Raw genomic sequence first — 13,854 nt, forward strand, 5'->3', positions numbered from 1 at the left:
AGGTTGGTGCGCAATTCAAAAGAAAGCACCAGTGTCCGAGCACCATCTTCGGATTAACTCTATTGGTTGAGAGACGAATCCGAAAAAGAAGAAGAAACCTTTGTTCTGGTGGCCCGCGTGTCGTCGTATCTTGAAGGGAAGGGGGTCTCAAAACTAGTGAACCGCGAGGTCGATCTGCCTCAAGCTAAAGAGGTCGATGAGGAGGCCGGGGCCGAGGCTTCCCGGGATGTGGGAAGTACCCCGAAGGAGGCACTCGGTGTGATAGACATCACCAAGTCACCCTCATTTACTGAGTCTATGTACAACGAGGCCCAAAGGGTGAAAGAACGCCTCAACAAGGGGGCGCATGGGGCGGACGACCCTTTCCGCAACTCTTTTGATGGTGTGGATTCCACTGCCACGGAGGACGTCACCGGATTGGGTGACTTAGAGGTACCGAAGATGAGTCCGTCTTTTTGAGCAAGTGGGCCTACCTCTAGCCCGAAACTAATTAACTGGCTCCCTGCCCCGAGCGTGGATCCTGACCGGAAGTGATCCATCATCATCTCTATTCCGGATGATGCCCAAGTTCTTTCTGCCCCCGTAGGGGTGGCTAGTTACCTTCGGTGCCTGGTAACCGATGAATACCAAGACAAAATTAATGAGGTAGACGCGCCCTGCCTATTCAACGAAGCACAACATGTGTTGAACCGGTAACTTTAGACAACTTTGGATGATTTCAATCCGTCCTCTTATACTTGAATTAATTCATTAATAATCCTAATATTCTTCTTCGTATTTGTAGGCCTCAATACTTCACCATGAAACTTTTCTCCGGTATCGGGATGAGTTGAACCAGCTCGAAGCCGAAGTCAGAGGGCTTACTGGGAAGAGAGATACCTACAAACTTCTCAACGAGCAGTGTGAAAAAGAGGCTAAGAGCCTTCGAGATGAATTGGAAGTAGCTAGGAAAGAACACGCCGACCTGGTTGAACAGGTAAAAATTTTTGAAGTTAGTGATGATGAGGTAGACACGATGACTAATGGTCGGAACCTGCAGGTCCAATAGAAGATTGATCGGATCGACCAACTTCGAGCCGAGATGGATGCAATCAAGGTCGAGACCAAAGAGTGGAGAGGCATGATGGACCGCCTGGCCTTGGAAAAGGAGACTGCCCTGGCGTAGTTGACCTCGGCATATGTCCAACTTCGAGTGACAGGGGAGAAGGCTGAGGTACGGTCCCAAAAGATTGAGAAGCTCTAGTCTTAGTTAAACTCGGTTGTTTCTGATCAAGAGACCCTAGCAAAAGAGTTTAAGGCGGCCAAGTTGATGGTTTAAGTAACCAAAGCTGATGCCGACGAGATTATGGCCCAGTATAAGGCCGATGCCGAGGCAGACCAGGACCGACTGAAAGATATCACCGAATACGTGAAATGGCAGTCCCGGAGGGAGGCCCTCGAAGAAATTCATGCTCGGGGTTTTGATTTATCGGCCGAGGTCGAAAGTGCTAAGGGGTTTGAAGCCGAGGCCAAGAAACTGATGTATCCCGAGGATGAAGAAGACTCTGAGGGTTCGGACGGATCCGGGGGTAGAGAAGACTCTGATGGCGCCGGTGACGAGGAAGGCTCCGGTGGAGACCAGGCCATTTAAGTGCCTTGTATATTTGTCTTTGCTTTTTGTATGCACTTTTGTACTTTTTTGTCAAGGCCGTTTGGCCTTTGTAAATATCTTTTCATATATATATATATATATATATATATATATATATATATATATATAAGGCTCCTTTTTCCCTTCGACATTTTTTAAGCTTTTTTCCTTTCGCTTTGTTCTTTATGATTGCAAAGATATCGAAATGCCTTAGCATGTAATATTTAGGTCTTGCCCAAAGGTTTGAACAAATCTTTCTTTCAATATCATTTTGTTTACAATTCGTTGGGGAACGATATGACCACAAAATATCCCCAAAATACTTAGAACGTTTTAGATTATAATTTTGCTGAGGGTAGCCTTTCGAACCTGTTTAGAAATTTTGAAGACCTTGTTTTTTGTTATGGGTATCGGACGTCTCCAAGCCATTTTAATATGGTCGTAGCCTTTCTAGTTCGGGTGTTTCCCAGCGGGCTTGTTACCCCGAGTCATCCGGGCTTAACCGAGATAATCGTTCTCGAATGGGAGTGGCCGTAGCCTTTAAAGTTCGGGTTTGCCAAATAAGCTTTATGCCCAGGGGATTCATTATACCGGGTTATCCGAATTTTCCTTGGGAGGCAGTCCCCGAGTGAGGTGGCCCTTGGGCTCGATGTCTGTAGGGGATCAGATTTAAGAAAGGAAAAAATATATTTTCAATGGGCAAAATATTTATCCGCAAGGTAGAAACTTCCTTTCAATTTTGTGCGTAATATACAAAGTTACACATGTGTTCAAGATTTTGCGTCCGGACCCGAGCAGTCTATGTGGTCACGGTTCATTCAACCGTTTGGCCCTTACAATAAATCCTATCAATCGAACCTAGACTATTCGAGCACAAAATTTCTTTCCTTGCCATAATTGTTATCTGGGTGATGCCCTCCAGTGTTCGAGGTCGATCATAGACAAGCCTCGAATACTGTTGACAACCAATCTTCGATTCTAAGTTATCACAATCCATTGCTGCCTCGTTAAAAACCTTGCCGGAAAACCCATTTGGGACAAATTCAGTTTAAGGAAAAAAGAGTGTAACGCGTGCTTTCAGGCCTAAAAATTGTATCGTTATCTGATGACTACCTGCAAGCGTTAGTTCAAAATATAGATAAATAAAAGGAATAAAAGGGTCGTACCTTAGCAGTAATACCGTTTCAAGTGAGTTACGTTCCAGTTGTTCAGTAGTCGTTCACCGTTCATTGCTCCGAGTTTGTACGACCTTTTTTCCGGTGATCTCGATAATTTGATACAGATCTTCCCAGTTCGGTCCCAACTTTCCTTCGTTCAGGTTCCGGGTGTTTAATATGACCTTCCTCAACACTAATTCCCCGACATTGAAGTGTCTAAGGTTGGCTCTCCGATTGTAGTACCTCTCAATTCTTTATTTTTGGGCGACATTCGCACGAGGGCCACTTCATCCTTTCGTCTAACAGTTTCAGGCTCGTATTCATGGTCTCGTTGTTTTATTCTTCGGTTGCATATCATAACCTGAGACTCGGTTCTCCGACTTCGACCGGTATTAGAGCTTCGGCATCGTAAAGTAACGAGAACAGGGTGGCCCCGGTACTGGACTTCGAGGTCGTACAGTATGCCCATAGGACTTCAGGCAACATTTCTTTCCATTTTCCTTTGGCGTCGGTCAATCTCTTTCTGAGGTTCTGGAGTATGACTTTATTCGTGGATTCCACTTGCCCGTTCCCCTAGGGTGATAGGTTATTGACAAGATTCTTTTGATCTTATGATCTTCGAGAAACTTGCTTACTTTGCTGCCGATGAACTGCTTCCCATTATCACATACGATCTCGGCCGGCATTCCGAACCGACATATTATGTGGTCCTAGATGAAATTAATGACTTTCTTCTCCCTGAATTTCTCAAACGCATGGTCTTCCATCCATTTAGAAAAATAGTCAGTCATAAACAATATAAATTGAGCCTTACCGGGTGCCCATGGGAGGGGGCCGACGATGTCCATTCCCCATTTTATGAATGTCCAAGGGGACAAGACCAAATGCAGTAGCTCGCCGGGATGATGAATCATCGGAGCATGCCTTTAACATCCGTCGCATTTTCGTACGAACTCCTTCGTGTCCTTTTCCATGTCGATCCAATAGTAACCTCTAATTATTTTTCGAACCAATGATTTGGCACCTGAATGATTTCCACAGGTGCCTTAGTGGATTTACCTTAGAACATACTCGGTGTATCCGGGTCCTAGACATGTTGTGAGTGGGCCATTGAACGTTCTCTGGAATAGTGTACCTTCTTCGGACATGCTAAACCGGGCTGCCTTCGTACATAGAGTCCTCAATTCCTTAGGGTCCGAAGGCAGTTTTTCGATCTTCAGATATTCTATATATTTGTTTCTCCAGTCCCAAGTCAGTCTTGTTGAGTTTATCTCAGCGTGGCCTTTTTCCACTACCGATCTCATGAGTTGCACGACCACCCCCGAGTTGAACTCGTTGTCATCGATCGACGATCCCAAGTTAGCAAGGGCATCAGCCTCGCTATTTTTATCCCGAGGCACGTGTTGTGGAGTCCACTCTTTGAACCGATGTAACATTACCTGCAATTTATTCAGGTACCTTTGCATTCGTTCCTCTCTAACTTCGAATGTCCTATTAACTTGGTTCACCACAAGGAGGGAATCGCACTTAGCTTCAATCACCTCTGCCCCCAAGATTTTGTCCAGTTCGAGACCTACAATCATGGCCTCGTACTCGGCTTCATTATTAGTTAGTTTACAGTCCTAATAGATTGTCTAACTATATTACCTGCGGGTAGTTTCAATATAATTCCAAATCCGGAACCCTTCGCATTCGAAGCACCGTCTGTAAAGAGGTTCCAAATTCTCGAAGATGTCCCCGAGTTCAATAACAACTCTCTTTCAACCTCGGGTATTAGGGCCGGTGTAAATTCGGCCTCAAAGTCTACCAAAATTTGAGACTTAATGGCGGTCCGAGGCCGATATTTGATATTGTACCCACTGATCTCTAAGGCCCATTTGGCCAACCGTCCTGAGAGCTCGGGTTTATGCATTACATTCCTCAATAGGTAAGTTGTCACGACACATATGGGGTGACATTGAAAGTACGATTTTAGCTTCCTAGAGGCGCTTAGCAAAGCAAGCGCCAACTTTTCTTGGTGAGGGTATCTAGTTTCGGCCTCATCTAGAGTCCTGCTAACATAGTAATTTGGAAATTGCGTACCTTTTTCTTCCTGAACCAAGACTCCACTTACCTCTATCTCTGATACTGCCAAATATAGGTACAACTATTTGTCTGTCTTCGGTGTGTGAAGCAACAGTGGGCTCGATGGATATCACTTGATTCAATAGTGAAAAACAATGGTGGCTCTTGTTGGATAACCTCAAAATAAATCGTCCCAAGGCGGCTATGCGTCCGGTTAACCTTTGTACGACCTTCACGTTATCCATAACAGTGATATCTTCAGACTTGAAATAGAATTATTACGGGAGATCACTTCGTCTAATATTTTCCCACATTTCATCCTTGGGTGATTTTACAACTATATCCCTAAATTCTATAAATATTTTATGGTATAAAAGTCAATCAACGTTTCAAGAATATTTTTGTCGTTTAACATTTAACCTAAAACATTCATGCTTTTATAATGATATAGAGAGAAAGATATTGTTTACCCTCAAAATCGGATAACAATTAAATTTATAGGTGATTTTAAGGACACACGGTTTAACTTGATACAAAGCGATAAATTAAGTTGTTATTGAATAAATAAAGATAAAACAAATTCAAACTACACGAGTTGGATAGTTTTAGCTTTGATGGAATAATCGCTCTCGAGCCTCGCTCACCACGACCGGTGTTAGTCAAAAAAGAACAAGAGCTTAAAGAGAGAGAAAATAGTAATATATTACTTCTGAGTGCGTGTTACAATATGTCCAAATGAATTATTAGACCCCCTTTATATAGTAGGGGAGTCCTATTTTAGGTACAACTCTATAAAAGGTAAAAAATCTTTTGATTCACTGATTGCCGGCTTCTTATCGATACGCGTCGAAATCCTCGCCGCAATATTTGGCCGGTCCCGGATATTTCGGCCTTCTATTGGCTATGCTGGATTGTCTAACAATGTTCTTCGAAGTCGCTCGAGGCTAGGACCGATTCCAGGATCATGACCTCGATATTCTCGAAGGTAGGCATCATGCCCTCGTGTTCTAGTTTGGTAGGACTTTGGCTTGATTTCGGTCCCTTATTGCCATGTTTCGAGCTTGACTTATCTTATCGGAGGTTAGGATGTATCATGAGCTCGATTTCACCCGTATACAAATATATAATATACTAGTCTCTATGTACGTACTTTGCACGTAAATATTTAATCAATTATTTATTGTGAGCACGTAATTTTTTCCTCACCAAAAACACTCCTATAAAATCCAAAAAATAAATCTTTTCTAATTGTTTTAATTTTTCATAGAATTTCTTGTCAATTATTATTTGTATTTAGTTGCATATTTAATATCTTAAAATTATAAGAAAACACCAAAAATTTTCAAAATCTTCATTGCATAGCATTTTATATTTTATTTGCATTTTTAGGATTTAACTATGTTTATTAGTTGCATTATTAAATGAAAATCACAAAAATACCATGAGCATTTTATATTTTTAGTTTTTAGTCTTAAATTATTAATTTCCTTTCATTAGTTTTAAATTAATTAATTAAATTTTAGAAATATATAATTAAGTTTTGCAAATTAGATTTGATTTAGGAATTAATTTAGGTGCTTAATTAATTGGATTAGGATTTAGAACCAAATGAAAAATAAAGAAAGAAAGAAAGAAAAAGGCTTTTGTTTGGTTCCGAATATGGGCCAAAACCATTTCAGTAGGTCCATATTGCCCCTCAAAACCCAATTCGCCCCGGCCCAATTTCCCTAACCGATCCAGTCCACACCCCAACCAAACGACGCCCGTTTCAACACGAACCAATCCCAGCCGTTAATTTTATTGCATCCAACGGTTCGCAACTCACTTCCCCACCCCTTAAAACCGTCCAAACACCCATAAACCCTAGAGATCATCTTCCTCATTCCCTCTCACCTCTCTCTCTAAAATCCTAGCCGCCCCAACACCCTTCTCCGGTGGCCCGTCTCCAATCACCCTCAAATTAACACCCTACACTCCTCATCTCGCATCTTTCCACGATACACCACCACTTTCTCCAAAATCCCCGTCTAAATCATTAAATTTCGGATCTGGAAATCAAACCCTAGCCGTCCCTGTTTGATTTTTGTTTTAGGTCATTTGGGTTCGAAATCGACATCAGTCGATTGCTCTTGATAAGAACAATCTATTGATGGCAGTTTTTGACTCATCACTTGGCCACCGGAGTCCGGTCATATTTCGCCACTGCCTTCGTCCGCCATTGTTGCTTCGATCGTTGTTTCTTAAGGTTAAACGGGTATATCCACTCATCTTTCCTATCCGTTTGTTGATTGTGTTTTTCTTTTTCTTTTTTCTTTTCTTTTTTGATTGATTAATTAAGTTCTAATTTTTGATTGCATGGTCATTTAGAATAGTTAATAAATTGATTTAGTTAATTAAGAGTTAGCATTTAGTGAAATTGTTGATTAGATTTAGAGTTCAAGATATGGCTTTGTTATTTTTGATTTTTCTGTTTTTGGGTTTCTTCCATGAATTCGGATTTGGGCCTGTCTTGGGCCATTTGGCCATGGCACTTGGCCCCGACCTAAGCAGATAGTCTGCTTCTAGAAGTAACAGCTGGCAATTTGAGTTACAAAATGATTCCCTTCCCTCTCTGATCTTTCCCCTTTTCACGTTGAATATTCCTTTCCTGACAGAACCCTCTTTCATTCAGCATTCAACATATATACACCCTTCACACAGACGTTAATCATCTGCATATTCACTCACAAAAAGATAGAGAATTCACTCTTGATTTTTTCATTTTTTCTGCTCTCATACTGATTTCTTCTCCAAAAGACAGTATGGGATTCCATTTTAATACCAAAAAAATGAAGATTTAGGATCCATCTTAATCTCCTGCTTTCTTTTCCTATATTACTGAGATTTTCTGGTTTTCTGGGTTTGAGTCCAGCTTCAATCCCTGCTATTTGCTGCTGTTATCATCAAGCTGTGGTGGAATCTTTGTTTAGCGGTCTCCCAAATTCAGAGATTTATTTTCTGTTTCTTTTGCTTTGCTGCTACTAATTGTATTGCTTTGACCTCCAATAAATGTAGTTTTGTTTTGAAGTAATGAAATACTTAATGTAATTGTAGTTGTTTACTATTTGTTTTGAGTAGAGTTCATTGTGTGTTCTTATGTGTTTAACATGTACAAATCTAATTCTGCCAGCCATGTTATGTAGTTAAGTTTTAGGTCGTTACAGTTTTCTAAAATCTACACTGATGTGCTCATCTATGTTTTCTGTTGAAGTGTTTTATGTCTTAACTACCATTGTTTGAGTTAATAGTGTAGGGTGTATTGATACTGCTATTTAAGACACGGTCCAGATTCATTTAAGTAGTAATAGTATGTTTGAAACAGTATTTGATCACCAGTTGATTTAAGACATTGGATTTGATCACCAGTTGATCAAATCCATTACTGGACAAATTTTGAGCCCAAATCAGATAGTAATGAAGTGAATGAAGTGCTGTGGATTCAGATTGATTAAGTTAACAAGCCCAGGCTAGGCCGGAATGGGAACATAGCTTTCACGTTAATGAAATTGTGGGTTGTAGTTGTTATAGTAGTTCATCAAGTGCAGTAAATTCAATCAGTTATAATTCTGTAATTTTGTTCTTATTATGGTTGTAATTTAATTGAAAGGCCATTTAGTTGTAATTTGAGTTTCCTGTTGTATGAGTAGTTCATCTTTTAGTTCTTGAGTATTTATTTTTGATAAAATGTTTCAAATTAATATGATGAATGTTTAAGCAATTATTTCGTTTCATCATTGGTAATTAGAGATCAAAGGAGATTCAACATCTGGGCATGCATGGTCTCAATTAAAGACCGAAACTGAGTTATTTGGGCCATAGCCCAACATGTTAATCTAATTCAAAGAGTCCAATGGTCTCTGAATTCACTAGGTCATTGCTATTCACCATGGCCTCAGTCGATTGCCTTTTTAATACCCAATAGCAACAAATCCGTTCGTTAGCCATCTTGTAGGTTGGCCACAAATAAGCACACCCCTTTTGAATGACTTGCACCAATTCAAGATTTAGTAATTAATTACGATCATCTTTAGACCTTCACTGTCGAATCTTACACTTGCTCAAAAACAAATAATTTCCATAACCACTCGGCCTCACAACAAGTTCGAACTCAGGAAAATTAGTTAACTTATAAACACCGTAGTTTGCTTTAGGCGCGTAACTAAATCATCACGGTTATGGGTACGGTTCCCGTGGCACAGTCGTGGTATTAATAAAAATTAACATGTTGTAAATCGCGGGTGCGTTTCACGTAGCGCGATTTGCAATGTATACAAAAACAAACGAGTACGCGATATCACGACTTGTTCAAACAAATTCCATAAATATTAAAAAAGATTAGAAAATAAAAATGCACAATAGGTTTTAAGCATGTAATAAATCAGATAATTAGGCCAATTAATAATAGTTGAGCGACCGTGCTAAAACCACGGAACTCGAGAGTGCCTCGCGCCTTCTCCCGGGTTAACAAAATTCCTTATCCGGTCTTCTGTGTTTGCAGACCATAAATAAGAGTCAAATTTCCTCGATTTGGGATTTAAAATAAACCGGTGACTTGGGACGCCATAAATTATTCCAAGTGACGACTCTAAAAAATTAAATAAATAATCCCATTTCGAATAATGTCACTTTAATTAGAAAAACTCCCTATCCCTCGGAAAAAAGGAGGTGTGATATTTATATGAATATTTTAATATAGCAATTGAAGTGAAAAGACGAAGAAGCAAAAATCGTTTAATACTTGAAGTCAAAATGCAAATATAAGTAATTTAGTTGGGTTAATTAGATAGTATATCTATTTATATCATAGAAATATGTAATGAGATCGTATCTTATCTAACACTTTCTTTATAGTTGATATTTTGGGTGTATTTTTCCTTTTGATTTCTTGGTTACTCCATATTGATCTATTTACGGCATTAATATCTCTTGAAAGTCAAATATATAGTTATACGTGTAAGAAAATATATAGTGACAAATACAATCTAAATATTTGGGATTGTTAGCCCATGTTATTTAATATTTATTATTTAAACACAAGCGTACTGAGTTTTATTTTTGCAAAAAATATTACAGTAATTTTTTTCATTACCCTGGAATAGCGGTAGGTAGCTCTATCATTTCCCCTGAGCATCTCTTTACATCTTACTCTTTGCCTTAGTATTGCAAAGTTTCTAATGTTCTCAATAATTTCTCGCAAGTCCACCTTTTCCTCATTATCCTAAAAGACTCTTTGGAGTCCAAATTAAATCTATCACTAAACTTAAAGACATCATTGGTTTAGGAATTTTCTTGAAAAATAAAAAGATGTCATATGGTATAATTTTTTCTTAAAAAACATATTGTTTACCCGAAAAACGGGTAGCAATTGAATTTATACGTAGTTTTAAGGATACGCGGTATAATTTGGTACAAATTAGGAAAAATAAGTAAATAAATATCGAAATTAGCTGTAAAAGAAATGAATGCAAACCGAATGAATTAGTTAGCCTAAGTCTTCAAGTTTTATCACCTTCAAATTGAATGGAGAGTGATTGATAGAAGAACAATATGACTAAATATCAAAGGGAGAAAAGGATAGTATATTGCTTTATGTTCTATGAATCTCAATGGATCTAACCTCCTTTCTACAAATAATAATAACCCTTAATATAATGGGGAAATCCTATTTTGGATATAATTAAAAATACATAGTGAGATCTCATGATAGATTAATTAATTAGTCTCTCCTTGATTTGCGCCATGATTTCCGCCGAGATTCTCCCCCAATTGTGGCTATAACGACTTTTTTATTTCTTGACTCGATCTCGATCTTGGACGATATCAATCTTGATCGGTCTCTGGGTCTCGAGATCAGTCTTGACCGATCTTGATATTGATCGATCTCTGGGTCTCGAGCTCGGTCTTGGCCGATCTCGATATTGATCGGTCTCTGGGGCTCGAGCTCGACAACTTAACTTCACATCATGGCTCGATATTACAATGATGAACCTCAGACCATCATGTTCCCATCTCGATTAATCATACGAAGGGCAAACTCGATTTTGACCATATACAGATAGTCCCCTCGTTTCTCGGAAAGAAGATGACGAGAAATGATATGAATTTCCGAACTCCAACTTGGTGGATGATGATGTCAGCGACGAGCCCGATTATGACGTATGTAAAAAACGTCCCGTCGGTCTAGTTACTAAGGCATTAAATGCCTGTCAGTAGTTGGTCGGCCACTACCGGTTTTGAACCGTCATCACTAGGCTATAAATATTCAAACTTTCATCCTCATCCAAACTTTTCACTCAAAAGCTTCTCACTCAAAAGAGGCCGCTTCTTCATCACCACCTGCCGGCGAAGAGGATGCGACGAAGCCTCGCCCCGAGGAATTCGTTCCGGTAGGGTGCTCAACTGTCATCGATTTTAAGGTTGAAAAACCTTCTTCGGTACCCGGCCGATGTGAGCCTATCTCGAGGTATCTGTGTACAATCACCCAGAAAATTCTCGACAAAGTAAAACATGAATGCAACTGGGGAGACAAGCACGTGGTAGTCCCATCGTCTAAGGAATCAATTACTACCCACGTGGAAGGGTTCTTAAGCGTTTATACTTATCCTTTCACGATGGGTCCATTAGACTCTGTCATCATCGCCTTTTGCAAAATATACGACATGACCCTTGGCTAGATCCACCCTTCGTTTTGGAGAATATTGATTCTCGTCCGATTCTTCTCAAGCAAAATCGAGGGGTGTCTTTTCACCCTCGATCATCTTATGCGCATTTATAGTTCCCGATTCTATCGAGGAGGGTTAATCAAGCTTGCTCGCCGAGCCACCAAAGTGTCGTTCTCGAGTATAGACGAGACTCGTGATCGAGGTTAGATGGGCCGATTTGTTCGAGTCAAAACCTCGGACCTGATCCCTGCCGATGACATGCCGTTTCATGAGAAATATAATATGAACCGTGGGTACTGTTTCCCTTCGAGCGTTTAATTTGTGACTCTGCCTTTCATTTTCTTGATCCATTATTTCTTTCTTATTACAGCTATGGCTCGGATGCCGGAACCGATTCTGGAACTTAAACAATGGATTGAAGGTCTGGTGCTACAGATCCCGTACTCCGAGCGCGCTTGGATGGAACTATCAAAGGGTTGATGGGATACCTACAGTCATGATAAGTCTCTTTCTTAGTTTGTTTATAGTTTGATCTTTTTCACTTTCTTACCCCATTTTTTCCTTTGTAGGACTTAGGGAAGAACGTTGCCATGAGATCCCCATCTGGTGATGAAGAGGTCCCCGCCCCGAAGCAGGTTAAAGAGAAGAAGAGAAAAGATGCTCCGAGTTCCCCGGTCTCGAAAAAGAAAAAACCGACAAAGAAATCTCACAAGCCCAAGGGGGTTCTGGTATCATGCCCCCGGACTCGCTCCGCCGATTAAGGGATGGGCCTGAAGAAGGAGAAGAGGAATAGCCTGTGTACGGGCTAATGTTGTGATACAACAATCCTCCGAATCGACGGAGGTAGATAAGGGAGCCCTGGCCATAATTCCTTAACAAGAAAAAGCCGAGACTATTCCGTCAAAGACTTCTCGAGCAGCAGAAGATATTTCGAGGGACGAGCTCAAGATAATCGATATTACTAGATCCTCTCAGTTTTCGGATGCTATGATCCGTGAGGCCAACATATTGGAAGGTCGATCTTACGGGGGTATTCAGGAGTTGACTGATATCCATGGCTTTTTGGATGGGCTCGAGTCCGTTACTTTGGAGGATATTACTAGGTTCGGTGGATTACCGGTACCGAAGACAACATCATGGTTGGGTGCTGTCGGATCTTCATCGAGCCCAAAATTAGTGGACCGATTCCCGGCCCCGAGTGTTAATCCCGATCGCAGGTGAAAAATGGTACTCTCCGCCCCTGAGGATGCCCGAGTTTTCTCTTCCCTCGTGGGGATTGCTAGTTACCTTCGATCCTTGGTGACCAAAGAGGATAAAACCGTGATGAATGCAGTAGGACCCACTTGCCTTTTCAACGAGGCCCAACATGCTCTGAATCGGGTAACTTCGATGTTATCTCTGTTGATTCTTTTACACTTAGAGTTGTAGATAATTCTAACATCTTTTTCCATGTTTGTAGGCTTTGGTGTTGCATCACGAGGCTTTCCTCCGAATCCGGGAGTAGCATAAGGTTGAAGTTCGGAACCTCACTGAGAAGAGTGACTCCTACAAACTTCTTAGTAAGAAGCTTCTGGAAAATTTGGCAATGGCTCGGGATGAGCAGGAGGAGATGGCTGAGCAGGTATTCCGAATTCTTCATGATAGTGGAGATGAGTTGGAGATAACCACTAACGATCCAATTCTATAGATTCGGTAGAGGCTCGAACAGATGAGACAACTCAATTCGCAGGTAGATGAGCTACTGGATGAGACAGAAAAATTCAAAAAGAATATAGACATGCTCGCCTAAAAAAAGTAGGCCGTTCAAGCGCAATTGGAGTTGGCCGAGGCCCAACTTCGGGCTGCAAAAGAAAATGCCTCGGTGCAGATCGATAAGATTAAGGAGCTTCAACATCGGTTGGATTTGGCCACTTCTGATAAGGCAAGCTTGGCCGATGAACTCGAAATAGCCAGATCCGAGGTAGCCGTAGCCAGATCTGAAGTAGCCGTAGCCAGATCTGAGGTGGTCGAGGCTAATAAAATAGTTGATGCTAAAGTGGCCCAGTTCAGGATCGATGTTGAGGTCAACCAGGACAAGGCCAAGAGTATGGTCAAACATGCTAAATGGCAGGCTCGGAGGGAAGCTCTCGAGGGGGTCAGTGCTCAGGGCTTCGATGTTGCGACCGAAATTGAAAATGCCAAGGTGGAGGAAGCCAGGGCTAGAAGGCTGGCCTTCCCTGAGGATGACTCTGATAGCTCGAGCGAATCTGAAGACGGAGAAAATCCCGAGGACGCAACCTCCGATGAAGACCAAGCCACTTAG

The 13,854-nt window shown here is 41.0% G+C and overlaps 1 protein-coding gene and 1 long non-coding RNA gene across 2 annotated transcripts; both read left to right on the forward strand.

The window, feature by feature from the left end:
* Nucleotides 1-6,719: 6,719 nt before the first annotated feature.
* LOC104119256 (uncharacterized) lies at nt 6,720-8,559 on the forward strand. Its single transcript, XR_691381.4, has 2 exons — nt 6,720-7,105; nt 8,213-8,559. It is a non-coding gene; the product is annotated as an uncharacterized lncRNA (long non-coding RNA).
* Nucleotides 8,560-11,924: 3,365 nt separating this feature from the next.
* LOC138894785 (protein WEAK CHLOROPLAST MOVEMENT UNDER BLUE LIGHT 1-like) lies at nt 11,925-13,854 on the forward strand. Its single transcript, XM_070179513.1, has 3 exons — nt 11,925-11,978; nt 12,122-12,280; nt 13,351-13,854. Exons 1-3 carry the CDS (start codon nt 11,925-11,927, stop codon nt 13,852-13,854), a joined length of 717 nt encoding a protein of 238 aa, XP_070035614.1.

This window comes from Nicotiana tomentosiformis, chromosome 6 (genome assembly GCF_000390325.3).
Source record: "Nicotiana tomentosiformis chromosome 6, ASM39032v3, whole genome shotgun sequence".
In the NCBI taxonomy this organism is placed as follows: Eukaryota; Viridiplantae; Streptophyta; class Magnoliopsida; order Solanales; family Solanaceae; genus Nicotiana; species Nicotiana tomentosiformis.

What these genes read in the sequence shown, in the direction of transcription:
- LOC138894785 (XM_070179513.1), top strand. Translation starts at nt 11,925, where the DNA reads ATGGCTCGGATGCCGGAACCGATTCTGGAACTTAAACAATGGATTGAA. An exon ending in AACAATGGATTGAAGGTCTG is followed by an intron (nt 11,979 to 12,121) that starts GTGCTACAGATC and finishes TTTCCTTTGTAG; the next exon opens with GACTTAGGGAAGAACGTTGC. An exon ending in ACAAGCCCAAGGGGGTTCTG is followed by an intron (nt 12,281 to 13,350) that starts GTATCATGCCCC and finishes TAAAAAAAGTAG; the next exon opens with GCCGTTCAAGCGCAATTGGA.